Source organism: Branchiostoma lanceolatum, chromosome 15, assembly GCF_035083965.1.
Source record: "Branchiostoma lanceolatum isolate klBraLanc5 chromosome 15, klBraLanc5.hap2, whole genome shotgun sequence".
Lineage (NCBI taxonomy): Eukaryota > Metazoa > Chordata > Leptocardii > Amphioxiformes > Branchiostomatidae > Branchiostoma > Branchiostoma lanceolatum.
This window is the reverse complement of record NC_089736.1, coordinates 12,654,930-12,669,246: the sequence shown is the minus strand read 5'-3', so window position 1 is coordinate 12,669,246 and position 14,317 is coordinate 12,654,930. Positions and strand designations below refer to the sequence as shown.

General features: G+C 42.5%; 2 protein-coding genes and 1 long non-coding RNA gene across 3 annotated transcripts; all 3 read right to left on the bottom strand.

Moving 5' to 3' along the window:
* Positions 1-443: 443 nt before the first annotated feature.
* LOC136421285 (uncharacterized) lies at positions 444-1,627 on the bottom strand. The gene is made up of 3 exons (XR_010753416.1): positions 1,400-1,627; positions 881-940; positions 444-490 (listed from the first exon to the last, which is right to left on the bottom strand). It is a non-coding gene; the product is annotated as an uncharacterized lncRNA (long non-coding RNA).
* Positions 1,628-4,888: 3,261 nt separating this feature from the next.
* LOC136421282 (uncharacterized) lies at positions 4,889-6,619 on the bottom strand. Its single transcript, XM_066408512.1, has 3 exons — positions 6,526-6,619; positions 5,396-5,600; positions 4,889-4,951 (listed from the first exon to the last, which is right to left on the bottom strand). The coding sequence occupies exons 1-3, from the start codon at positions 6,570-6,572 to the stop codon at positions 4,901-4,903; spliced, it is 303 nt and encodes a 100-aa protein (XP_066264609.1). The 5' UTR covers positions 6,573-6,619; the 3' UTR covers positions 4,889-4,900.
* Positions 6,620-7,038: 419 nt separating this feature from the next.
* On the bottom strand, positions 7,039-8,717 carry LOC136449344 (interphotoreceptor matrix proteoglycan 2-like). Its single transcript, XM_066449359.1, has 4 exons — positions 8,630-8,717; positions 8,263-8,432; positions 7,498-7,660; positions 7,039-7,228 (listed from the first exon to the last, which is right to left on the bottom strand). The coding sequence occupies exons 2-4, from the start codon at positions 8,405-8,407 to the stop codon at positions 7,039-7,041; spliced, it is 498 nt and encodes a 165-aa protein (XP_066305456.1). The 5' UTR covers positions 8,408-8,432; positions 8,630-8,717.
* Positions 8,718-14,317: the final 5,600 nt, after the last annotated feature.

Below are 14,317 nucleotides of genomic sequence, written 5' to 3'. Positions count from 1 at the left end.
TTCGGGGATATGCATACAATTCTGAAACCCCAAACCATTTCCCACTATAAATGAATAAAATGGCATAATTGCATTAGTCATTTTGGCATACTCCTGCTACATGTAGATGCTTCTACTACTGAAACCTTATTTGCTATCCCATCCCACCCCATTATGAATCAGGTATTGCAAGATACACTTATCGAGCAACCGCTCAAGAGAAAGAAAAGGATTTTAGCCATTTTAGTACCTTTTGTATCGCAAGATATTATGTAAGATAAGATGACTTGTACCATCCTCTACCATTTTCTGAAATGTTCCTTACCTGTCACACTGAGCTATTTGTTAGCAAACGACCTGCTGATGCACAGCTGCGGTTCCAATTGATTGATAAAATGTCTTAGGTCACGAATGTGCCAAACATACAACTTGGGGGGTGGGGGCATGCTTCTGGTTTAGGGATTGTACTCACTTATCTCGACTGGTAGTTCAGCGTCCACGGTGATGATATCTGAAAGCAAAATATGGTAATAAACTAAGTATAGAGACTATTCTGGGTTTCTAATATAGAAAAATATACCTTCGTGACCTGCCAGCAAGGTTAAGCTGGAAGTTACGTGATTGGACGCCTGTTACACCCAGAATACGTGCGTTCTTCCCGCCAACCACTGAGAGTCTGCGGTTTGGACTTTTTAAATTGTGAAGTCAGCAGTGCCGCATTTTCATAACATTAAAGAAAATGTATTCACGTTTCTCATGAAGGATAAGAAAAAATATATATATATAATGTACTAATGGTGTTATTGTGCAGTGCAGTGCAGTGTATTCATGAGGTTATTGTGCAAAACTGGCACGTAAATACATAAGCAGAAATAATGTAATCCTGACAAATAGCACTTACCAGGTTTTCCTGTCGCAACAGGTTTCTCAGTGGCGGTGGCGGAGACGGTGGTGTAGGTTGCTGTTGTATTGACAGATGTAGAAATAGAAATAATGGTGCTGAGCGTAGTTGTGGTGGCAGTAGAGTTGTCTTTATCTATTCGTTTATGCCGCTTACTGTTTGCATACTGATCACATTATCCACACGTGATATTTGATATTGATTAACACCACCTACCCCACCTTCAATCTTGCTGTAGAAAAATACTCAGACGGCACTCTTATAAACTCTTCTCTTAAACAATGCCATGTTATAGACAAACACATTGCGGTTCTAACAGATCATCGACAGCTATCAGAATACTCAGCGCGTTAAACGACAACATTCACCGAGGACTGCGACTGGAAGGGTATATACATAAAGCTACATATTCAGCATCATTGCCCAGCTTTCGACGGGTTTGATATGGTCAAATTGTATATTCAACTTAACACATGTTTGCAATAAAGGTATAGGCATTGGATACGGACGATTACTCACCTTGTAAGATGGCTATGGTCACCAGGATGACCGACACCACCCTGTAATCCATGTCTCTTGATATTCGTGACAGTCAAACTTTTAAAAATCTGTAACACGTTCTAGTGCACTCTCTTTCATAATGTCAATCTTGATAAATCCTTGGGCTAGCGTTTGTCCCAATATTGAGAATGGTTGACCGCAGTTTTTAGCGACGTATCGCTGTGCTACAAGTCGTTGCGTCTGACAAATTCAGTGTTAGAAAGTGGCCTGATACCCTGGTCAAAGTAACGTGGGAAGTTTGTTCTAGATATGTTGCAAAACTTCAATATTTCTGAAACCACCCATCGCCCTTACTTGTGTATTATTAAATCAAAAAGACTGATTGAAACGTTTAGAAAATAGCATTTTTATTTTGTCAATTTCAACCAAAGATATGTGTCAACTTTCTCGTCGGTTGTCCTTGTTATAGACAAAATCTGATCAGCTGTCTAAAATGAGTTCGTTTCAGAGACTACTGTTAACTTTTGCAACAGTCTTTTAATGTGTAACAGGTGTTATTCCCTTGGGGAGACCAAAGGGCCCGTGAAATATCCATATTTACGTAATGGAACCCAAAGTACACGTGTTATCAAAGGCAACGCGACGTTTGTTTGCACCTTGGTCAACTACATTCCGTCTGCGTTTTGATAAACAATAGCTTCATATACGAGGAAATGCTGAAGGAAATTGTTTCATAGGCTCCTCTGCAAATGTGATGTTCGTTTGTCTCGAAGGTCTTATAATCAATGGTGCCTTTGAATATGATTGTGTTTTTGGAATTCTGAAGAACGTTATCAGTAAAATGAGGAGGGAAAACAGCAGTTGGTTCCCACAGTTCCTCGGCAACGCGTATGTAGTACGTGATCTGATAAAGGATACAACATTGTGGCACTTACGTGGGAAATATGCATGTTTACAATGCACTACTGTTTCATTCATGAAAATTTCCAGCTCTTTGCACGTAGATTACAAGAAAATTGATCCTTCAGAAAGACCTGTGCCAACAGTTAGGGTTACGTGTATGAGTTTGAAAACACTGAACTCTGTGTTTTCAAGATACTTGCCATGTGTTAGTGCGGTGGCAATTCAGATGACGCACAGAATATTGATAAATCGAATCTGTACCGGACAGTACAGAGTACATTGTGTATTGAGTAAAGTACAGCTCAGAAAGCCACCGGAGTGTAATGTAACATGAATTACGGGGGGTACAGAGTGTGTTCTGTTTCGTCATGACCACTGCTGCTATCTATTTCTCTGCAGTACAGGCCGCGCCATTGAGACAAAAGATTTCTACACCTTCGCGGATTTCTTGGAGAATCGGGCCATAGACGGTCTAGTAACGACTACTATCGATTCTTCTCAAAACTGCAGTCATGGATAGTGACCCTGCAGTACTGACAAAAACAGACAGGGGTCGCCGTGATACCGCCAGCGTATTCAAAATGGGCGCGACCACTACAAGTTAATTATGCAGTGACTTTGCATGTATGAATTAGAATGCTTAATTCAAAGAATTCAATGGGTTCTTTGCAGCCTCAAAAAGGAGTGTCAAATTGTCTTCGATTTTGTACCGAGACATTTATTTTGTCTTTTCTTGAATGATGGAATGAGTTTTTGTTACATACAAGCACAATTTGTTTGACATGAATTATGGAAATACAGGTCAGCTTTTTTCCAACAAAGTTTTGATAATGAAGCTTCGTTTTTCGCTCTTTATACATAATTGATGATAGATCTTCAGGTCAACAGCTTCTGCTGTTGCAGTTTATCATCATATAATATACAGTACCCTTTTAAAAAGAGCCTTCAAAGAATAAATCCTTATCAATGACACAAGTTTATATTGATAGACTCATTTATTCAATAAAGTCTATGAATGTAAAAGTCATAAAAGTTGATACTTCGTCAATATCAACACAACAATCTTCAAATTGAGGAAGATTCGATTATGTACATTGAAAAAGCGATAGATTTCACTCCAATACATCAGAGACTTAAGAAGCTCATAATATCATAAATAGAAAAAGCAAAACAAAGTTTCCATAACATTGTACATTTAAATATGTCCTTACGTTGTATAGAAATTAGCTTAATATAAGTGGTATTCATCATATAACAATACAAGTTTTTTGTTGCAAGGTTAACAACATTAAAAATGTACAATATGAATAGTGAGGTATGATAATGTGTAACGTCGAAGTCTACACAGATCATTCTTCTTCTTACATGTCACAGTTTTCATAGACTTGCTCAGAAACACCATTGCATAATATCGTACTATACAGACTATTCTATGTAACTTACTGCTACTCTACAAAAATATGTTGCCAACGGCTTTTCCGCTAAAACGATTTCGCATATGAAAATATACAGTTTTTAGCATACTGTGACATGCATGTAAATAACGATATATATATATAAACAGATCCATGAATTGTTGTTTGGCTCCCAACTTTAGAAGCGTATACTTAGTTTCGTAGGTGGCAGCACATACAAGGCACTTGGACAAAGATTCGTTGTTGTGATGAATGTCGTCTAAGGTCTTGGAAGTCAGTCAGCGTTATTCTAGAAAATAAACGGACAAAGGTATGTCAAGCACCGCTGTGTCAAAGTATCCTGAACAATGTGACATGAATAAAGGTTTGGCAACATAACAACAACACATGTCACTCTCACATGCTTTTAAATGTCAATGCAGTATTTTCATCCTCAAACCACTATGAACAATAAATGTATGAATAAAGACCTTTTTTGCACATTTTGCCACACTGGTCACAACAATACATAAATACCAAATAAACTATCATTTTCAAAATTTCAACTTCTCCTCGCTTTCCAGTTATAGTAGTGATAGACGAACAGACTTGTTTTTCGATGGGAGATTTGTCTACATCTTTACCTATGCAGTACAAGACCCCGCATAGGGCATAGCGTCTAGTGGCATTATGGATATGATTTTGTTTTCCTACAATTACCAATATTGCTTACTCAATTAAGATTATCTAGTGTGTATCTATCTGTATCTTGATAATGGATGTATTTGACAACCATAATGAAACCTCCGTGAATAGTTTCATCAGGCTGGTAAGTCACTGAATAGAAATTCTCTTTTTACACAACCAAGAGATTTATTCCACCGACGTTTCGGTGACCATCTGTCACCTTCTTCAAGGCAATTCTGACTGGTTCACATAACAATGCAGCACAGGTATAAGCAGCAACACTTGTGCTGCATTGCTATGTGAATCAGTCAGAATTGCCTTGAAGAAGGTGACAGATGGTCACCGAAACGTTGGTGGAATAAATCTTTTGGTTGTGTAAAAAGAGCATTTCTATTCATAATGAAACCTACAGTGGTAATCTTGTTGAAGATAAAGCGATACTTTGCTCCGACTAAACTATCAATAGGTTATCTATTGTGCAAACATTTGGACGCTAGTTAGTACAGAGATTAGACAAACTGACCTGGTGAGTTGTTCACCACTCGTTGTTGCTGGTCGAGACTCGAGCTCGGGGAAGCTTGAATTTCTGCATGTGGAGCAGAAATAAACATCATCAATTTAAGCGTACCTAATAAACATACTAGTATACTGTTAACTGTTTCAATGTATGTACTGATTCCTACGACGGGGGGTTTAGGACTAACATAGATAAGAATTGCCAAATGCCGTTGAATAGTTTCATCAGGTTGGTAAGTCACTGAATAAAAAGGCTCTTTGTACACAACCAAGTGATTTATTCAACCGACGTTTAGGCGGCCATCGTTTTGGGAGCGCATCTTTGAGCAGCGACACCTACACTGCAGTGCAATAAGAATTGCCTCGAGGAAGGTGACAGATGGTCATCGAAACATTGGTTAATAAAAAAAAACATGGTTGTGTACAAAGTCATTTTATCAATTCGATTACCAACTCAAGAAATGATGGATTAAAAGTAAAATCCCCAAATTCCATGTGGACCCTTGTTGCTTACCTGATCAACCGGCACATTCTCAACAGTTGGCCTCCAATCAAAAGCACGGTTGTCGTGGCCACCGAAAGTCTGAAGGTTTCCGTGAAGGAAGCTGTTATTGGTTGAATTTCCGTTGTCCTGACTGGACAGACGAGACGCCCTGGCCAGATTGTTCTTCTCAGAACCCGAACTGTCGTCAGAGTAGGTCTGCCGTTTGTTCACCATGCTGGAAAAATGAAACAACATTCCATTCCATAACTCTAGTATTTCTACTATACAGCTCTTCTCTGTTACACCATAGAAAGTCTTCATAAAATCAAACAATTTGTGGAATTTTCATATTCTAGATTAGAGAACTGATGTTTTTTTCCGTTCTGTAACAGCAGGCCCAGTGAAAATATAAAATATTTCTGTAAATACAGAAATGTTCGCGGTGGTTTTATGTTCGCAGTTTTCGCCGTAAGCTCTTCGCCGCGAACTTAAAACCACCGCGAACATTTTTGTTCTCCTAAGCCCTCTACTATTGTCTCAAACGCAAGCTTAAAACCACCGCGAACATTCAATTTTCTTCCTACCACGAATCAAAACCACGCGAACAATGCATTTACAGTATTAAGAGAATCTGAAATCATGCGGTGAGCGCCTATGAGAGATTTATCGAATGTGGAAGCAAACAGATGCATCCCCGATGTACCAGAACATATTTCAAGTCTTGTCTTGTTCTTGGACCATAAAAAAGGAAAGGAAAGTGATCTCGAACCAGTTTAGCTCAAATGAACTCAATAAACAGATGAGCTAATCTTCCACTGGTCGTGACAGGAAGACAAACGTTATGTACAGTATTTACAGGTTCATTGTACCGGGGAAATTCCCCTAGCTCTTTTCGACGAGCACAATGAACCAAGGAGTGGACCAAGGCTTAACGTCCCGTCCTAAGGACTGCGACCCTTTCCGGTAGTGTGCTTGTCGTGTGAGCGACACAGCCGGGATCGAGCCCGTGGCTTCTAGTTCCAGAGGCAAGATCGCTAACCACTGGACTATGCACGGTACTCAAAGAGGGTCGGACTACAGTCTGGATAACCGCCTAGTCTTCTGTTTAGTACCACTGTAGCCACATGTATGTCATGGAGAGAAGACTATCAGGCACTTACCTATAAAGAGGCATTTCGTCATTTATGTCCTGGGTATCTTTCGTCATCGGGACTTTCTCATCCGGCGACCAATAGCCATTCTCTGGCGTAAGATGCCTGGAAAATACATGACGAATTTCAAATTGCTTTAACAATATTTTTAACAGACAAAAGAGGGAGGATCAATGCTACGTAAAGCCTACATTGAACAATGGAATCGCAGGAGCATCAATTGGCAACACATCTTAAAAGTGTTTATCATATTTCAAGTCACGGTGAATGGTTTTGAAATTCAACTTTTATCTACAGCCTGGGTGCCATCCGATTTTTACCGGGGCTCTTACACTCGCTACTCAGAAAAGAATCACGGTAGCGAGTGTAGAAATGTAGGCGCCCCTGTTGTGATCGGATGGTACCCAGTCTATCTAGTCTAGATCTATTAGCTATCAAAAAGAATTACGATGCATTGCACTTTGAGTTAGGCTCCAAAAAAGAAGATATGCTATTAAACATATCGTTATCAATTGACATATATCAAAACTTTCTAAACCTTTCAAAGTCGGCTCCTTTCTTGTTACGTCGGCAGCACAGACAGATGGAGAGGGCGATGATGATGATGAGTAGAAGGCCTCCTACTCCGGCCCCCACCCCGATGACCAATGGCTGAGAGGCGTAGAAGTTGCATCTGTCCCCAGTGTAGAAACCGGTAGGGTCATCATCGCACCTGAGAGGAATTGAAAAAAATAGACAACAGTGAGTGAAAAATGTTGTTTGTTTTACACAGGTTTTTGATATCCATATTTCCTTTTTCAGTGAAACATCGCCATGCTCAATGGCACTGAACAAATTCGAGAAAATTGCACATAATGTAACTAAATAGATTCTATAGAGATAGAGGCATATTCTTTTGACATTCGGATCACAACTAAACAAAGGCAAAAGAAAAGTTAATTGTTTCTGGTAATTACAACTCATAGGAATGCGTCATCATACCTGCATTTAGGACCCCCGTCGAAGTCGCATGTTCCGCTGTTAAAGCAGTAGTTCTCCTTGCACACACATTGAGCGACCAAGACCCCATACGCTGTTGTGACATTGCAAACTCCCTCGCCACAGCTTGGACTGCATAGGCCATCCTGCTGAGCATTAGCTATTTCTGTTTGATACAAAATACAGACACAATTTTAGTTTCTGGCTTGGTGTTACATTCACTAACAAAACGTATGTTGCATTGAAGTCTTTCTGTAATGACTATGGGAGGCATGATAGAATAGTTTCGTTAGTTTTTCAGTGTAGCGAAGGGAACGCTAGTGTCAAACATGTGTACACAATATGTTCTTGACGTGGCCTGGCGTGCATCGTAGGCTAGATGTAGGTATTGGTGTTAAGAGCTTAGTACAATCTTGCCTATGAAGGATATTCCTTAACAACAGACATGGGGAGGACATATTTTTGTACCATCAGTATCAAAAGTTCAATGGGCATCTGATGATCTTTGGCGTCACTGTCGTTGAAGTGGTCGCTATCAGGATGTCCCTGTAGCCTCCTGTTTCCAATTAGTTGGATCCGGGAGACCCCGGATCGAATCCCGGGAAGGGTATCCTTGTCGGAGCTGCACCGTCTTTCGGAAGAGACGTAAAACGGGGATCCCGTGTTCGAGGAGGTGCCTCAAGCACGTTACAACAGCCTTATTACTCACATGGGTACCTACTGGCTGTAATAATACAACCTGGTGAATTATAAAGGCAGGCTTCTTACCTTCCGCAGTGGGTTCTATGGGCACGAATGAGTCGTTGTGGATGCTGTAGTTTCCGATGCTGAAGTTTCCACTTAAAATCATTCTTTCCGTTTCCTGTTCAATCTCTTGGTTGGATGGCGCGTTATCACCTTCAAAGATGGCCATGTACCTCACGACAATGCTTCCGTCGCTGCAAAACAACATCAGAAAACAGCATTGGACCAGCACGATAGATTACAGGCAAGAAATTATGGCCCTTTTACTAAGATTACGCAACGCAATGGACCATAGAAGCTAAAAAAAAGCGTTTCAGAAAAAAAAGAACTTGTTTCACACGTTGTCGGTTTCCTACATCTTTCTAAATAGGTTATAGGGTGAATCACTCACCTAAATCCCAAAATAAGGACATCTTTGAAACCAGCTTGCTGTCCATGCACCCGTCTTAGCTGTGAAAAAATGATACTTTTATCATACATGGAAAAACCTGACCATACTTAAGAGGCAAAATACATTACTGTAAAGATATCGACACATCCATGTTTGTTTTATTGCGCCACTAAATCATTTTTCCACGCTGACCACCTGTGATCGAAGTTTTGCCATCTGTTCTGGAATGTCAGCGTTTTGAAAAGTATCTAATAGTGCAAAGCTAGGACTGTGCATTCATTTTGTAATAATGTAATTTGGATGATTTTTCATCAGAAGTTGCCTAATAATGAAACAAGTAATGTTTAGATTACCTCTGCCTTGCAAGCTTCTTCCAGTTGGCTACGTTCGTCTTCGTTGTTCTCAACATCCGCGAAATCACCATCCAGGCTGAGTGAAAAGGCTACGATCTTTGTGGGCTTCGCTGGTTCTGATGATTGGAGGTATAGAAGCATATACAATAGTTACTTACCATACATGTTCATTTCAAAAGCTTAAAATTATTTGGACTTCACAGAACTACTGAATATTCGAATTTCTTCAACTTTTGCATTTTGTATTTGTATTAGCCAAGGAAGGTTCAATAAAGATTTAGCATGACAAACTTCTGGTTATTGTAGGAGGCTAAATTTTCACTTATATGTTTCACAGTAGAGATTGAAATTCAGGAGAATCTGAAATTCTCCTAGGAGGGATTGGAATTTCTCCAAAGACAATTCCAGATTCTCCTAAGACAGATTGGAATTCCAACATGGCTTCAGAAAAAAAACTACTCCACATGTAAAGCTCTTCTTCAAATGGTAGCTGATTGGTATACCGTAACATTGACCATGGGAACCTGATAGGAGTGCTCTTCCTCAGCTTTTCGGCTGCGCTTGATTTGGTTGATCAGGAGTACCTCCTCAAAAAACTACAAGGCTATGGATTCGGCAGAGCTGCACTTAAATGGATGGACAGCTACCTCTCACAACGTTTGCAGTGTGAACTACAATGGCTCCAATTCTTCCTTCGGGTAAATTACATATGTGGAGTACCGCAAGGGGGTTGTCCCCTTCTTTTCAGGTTTTTTTTTCACAAATGATCTACCACTAGCTAGACAGGAGTCAACTTCAGTTACTTATGCTGATGATACTTCTGTCTACACATGTGAACTGTCAATTTCAACAATGACTTCCACCCTGCATGATGAGTTGGACCATATAAGTGACAGGGTTTCAATGAACAGGTTATTTCCCAACGCACCCAAATCAAAGTCAATGGCAGTCGGAAGTGAACCAAAATAATAAAAAAAGAATCCAATACTCACCTTACACTCGAACGACTAAGTCATTCAGCAAGTTAAAGAAACAAAACTCCAAGCTAGGCAGTACTCTTGATTAGTGCCTCATTTAGGACAGTCATACCAAAGAGCAGCATAGTAATCGCAAAGAAAATGGCTTGCGCATTGGAAATGATAAAGAAAATGTGTCACCTACTAGGACTCTACACTGCTTAAGCTCCTCAGAGAATCATTCGCACTGCCTTACCTGTATTACTACTCACCAGTTCAATCCACCACATCACATAAGAACATTGATCTACTACAAGGCATGCAAAACAAAGCAGCACGCCAAAGCTGTGACTTCAAGACCCCAGTACAACATACCCATACGTCTCCGTTAGTGACTCGATATATTAATCCTCCCTCCCAAGCCAGTTCCAGAGTTGATGTCAAGGTGACAGCATAAAGTAGCGTGCAAAAGTGATGGCTGAAGAGCAGCAGAAAGCAAAATTCTACAGATTTGTTGAAGGGCAGGTCAGCAGCCTTGGGCAGAAAAATAAGGAAAGCTACTGCATCACACAAAAAAGATATGTCAAGGCTCTACAAGCCTTATAACTGGCCAAGGGGGTAAAGTGCCAAGATTGGAGCAAACTCAAGTTCTGTGTTACACAGCACTTCAGGCTCGAAATTAGCATTGGACAAATTGGAATGCCAATATTCAGATTCCAATTCAATATTAGAATTCCAATCTGTCACAGGAAAGATTGGAATTCCAATGTCTTCTATGAGAATTTCAGATTCTCCTGAATTGCAATCTCTACTGTGACATATGCATACCTCTATAGGTCAATGGTCTATTTTCATTTCCAATGTCTACACATGGTACTCCACCTTGTCTTAGTCTACCTTTCATCTTAAATACAAGAATCTTATTAATATCACTGTTAGCCAAACTAACTGTATAACATACATTGACAAACCAGACAGAAAGTAGAACATTCACTATTTCAAACACATATAGATATGCAAACAAATTGATAGAATTGCACCAACCAGTTTTTTCTGGTATCGGAGGCTTTGTTGTGGATGGTTTGGCATCTGTCACTGCTGGAGTTGTTGTTCCTCCTGCTGTCTTAGGCGTTGTGTCTTCCGTTTCTTCTGCAGCTGTGGTCTTTGGGTCAGGTGTTGTTCCCCCTGATGCAGGTGGCGTTGGTTTAGGCGTTGTTCCCCCTGTTGCAGGTGGCACTGAGTCAGGTGTTGTTCCCCCTGATGCAGGTGGCATTGGTTTAGGCGTTGTTCCCCCTGATGCAGGTGGCACTGAGTCAGGTGTTGTTCCCCCTGATGCTGGTGGCACTGAGTCAGGCGTTGTTCCCCCTGATGCTGATGGCAGTGAGCCAGGTGTTGTTCCCCCTGATGCAGGTGGCATTGGGTCAGGTGTTGTTCCCCCTGATGAAGGTGGCACTGAGTCAGGTGTTGTTCCCCCTGATGCAGGTGGCAATGGATCAGGTGTTGTTCCCCCTGATGCTGGTGGCACTGGATCAGGTGTTGTTCCCCCAGATGCCGGTGGCATTGGATCAGGTGTTGTTCCCCCTGATGCAGGTGGCATTGGGTCAGGTGTTGTTCCCCCTGATGCTGGTGGCACTGGATCTGGTGTTGTTCCCCCAGATGCCGGTGGCATTGGATCAGGTGTTGTTCCCCCTGATGCAGGTGGCATTGGGTCAGGTGTTGTTCCCCCTGATGTAGGTGGCATTGGATCAGGTGTTGTTCCCCCTGATGCGGGTGGCACTGAGTCAGGTGTTGTTCCCCCTGATGCAGGTGACATTGGGTCAGGTGTTGTTCCCCCTGATGCAGGTGACATTGGATCAGGTGTTGTTCCCCCAGATGAAGGTGGCACTGAGTCAGGTGTTGTTCCCCCTGATGCAGGTGGCATTGGATCAGGTGTTGTTCCCCCAGATGCAGGTGGCATTGGGTCAGGTGTTGTTCCCCCTGATGCAGGTGGCATTGGATCAGGTGTTGTTCCCCCAGATGCAGGTGACATTGGATCAGGTGTTGTTCCCCCTGATGCAGGTGGCACTGAGTCAGGTGTTGTTCCCCCTGATGCAGGTGGAATTGGTTCAGGTGTTGTTCCCCCTGATGCAGGTGGCATTGGATCAGGTGTTGTTCCCCCAGATGCTGGTGGCACTGGATCAGGTGTTGTACCCCCAGATGCCGGTGGCATTGGATCAGGTGTTGTTCCCCCTGATGCAGGTGGCATTGGGTCAGGTGTTGTTCCCCCTGATGCAGGTGGCATTGGATCAGGTGTTGTTCCCCCTGATGCAGATGGCAGTGAGCCAGGTGTTGTTCCCCCTGATGCTGGTGGCATTGGATCAGGTGTTGTTCCCCCTGATGCAGGTGGCATTGGATCAGGTGTTGTTCCCCCTGATGCAGGTGACATTGGGCCAGGTGTTGTTCCCCCTGATGCAGGTGGCGTTGGATCAGGTGTTGTTCCCCCTGATGCAGGTGACATTGGATCAGGTGTTGTTCCCCCTGATGCAGGTGGCATTGGGTCAGGTGTTGTTCCCCCTGATGCTGGTGGCATTGGATCAGGTGTTGTTCCCCCGGATGCAGGTGGCACTGAGTCAGGCGTTGTTCCCCCAGATGTAGGTGGCATTGGATCAGGTGTTGTTCCCCCTGATGCTGGTGGCATTGGATCAGGTGTTGTTCCCCCTGATGCAGGTGGCACTAAGTCAGGTGTTGTTCCCCCAGATGCAGGTGAGGTTAGGTTAGGCGTTGTTCCCCCAGATGCAGGTGGCATTGGGTCAGGTGTTGTTCCCCCTGATGCAGGTGGCATTGGATCAGGTGTTGTTCCCCCTGATGCAGGTGGCATTGGATCAGGTGTTGTTCCCCCAGATGCAGGTGGCACTGGATCAGGTGTTGTTCCCCCAGATGCAGGTGGCATTTGATCAGGTGTTGTTCCCCCTGATGCAGGTGGCACTGAGTCAGGCGTTGTTCCCCCTGATGCAGGTGGCACTGAGTCAGGTGTTGTTCCCCCAGATGTAGGTGGCATTGGGTCAGGTGTTGTTCCCCCTGATGCAGGTGGCATTAGGTTAGGCGTTGTTCCCCCAGATGCAGGTGGCATTGGGTCAGGTGTTGTTCCTCCAGATGCAGGTGGCAATGGATCAGGTGTTGTTCCCCCTGATGCAGGTGGCATTGGATCAGGTGTTGTTCCCACAGATGCAGATGGCATTGGGTCAGGTGTTGTTCCCCCAGATGCAGGTGGCAATGGATCAGGTGTTGTTCCCCCGGATGCAGGTGGCATTAGGTTAGGCGTTGTTCCCCCTGATGTAGGTGGCATTGGGTCAGGTGTTGTTCCCCCAGATGCAGGTGTCATTGGGTCAGGTGTTGTTCCCCCAGATGCAGGTGGCATTGGATCAGGTGTCGTGCCAGCCGTTGTTTTTCCTGCTGCAGAGGATATACACGAAATTTACATTGGAATAAAACCGCGCTGTAATTCTTAGTAAATTTTGTTCATCGAATAGATTTGATACAAGGTATTTTTCGACCTTTGAACGTGGACCTTTGGGCGTTCGGAAAATTTTTGTGTCACGGCGGTATCTTTTTACGCACAGTATACCATATGTAGTAGAGGCATAACGTGTTAATGTTTCCCCAATTCATACCCTATGTACAGGAACAAATTCTGCAATGTCATGTGAATACACTCGTGTTTTTTTCTGCCATGAGTGACGAAACTGTTCTAATCTTCACAATATGTTTGAAAAACAAGTTTTGACATTCCCTGTCAAGACACAACACACACACGAAATAGATTTAATTTGCAACTTTACTTACTTTACAGACCTTACTGTTTCCATTTTGTAACTGGAGGGAGAATAGTTAAATGGGTCTACCGTAAATTAAGGTCATTAAAGTAACAGTTCGACATCATACTTTTTTTATACCGAGGGACACATTATTGACAGCGGAAACCCTCCTTAAACATGATGATAAATCATTTTTCTGCGATAAAAGTCGATTGTTGATTATATAGATATTTTCCTGCAACAATATCTAGACAGCCACGTGCAGGCTTTCTCGCCAATCTTGTTATTTTGGGTTGGCTTTAAGGTTTTACTTGGCCACATCTGCAGTAGTATAGCCCTTTTCTTCGAACAAGTAATATGTAAGTAAGTTGAATGTTTATCTATGTGATATGTATGGCTCCGTCGGTCAGTATTGACCATGGTAAAAGCCCAATTCACCGCAGCCCTACAGCATCGATTATGGCTGAACAGCCCTATTCGAGAATGGCAGTCTCTGCCACAAAAACCACATCTGTAAGCTGACTCAGTTCTGTTATGTTGATACTAATACACATTTTGAAGTCCCCAGTCTAGAAATTATAAGTA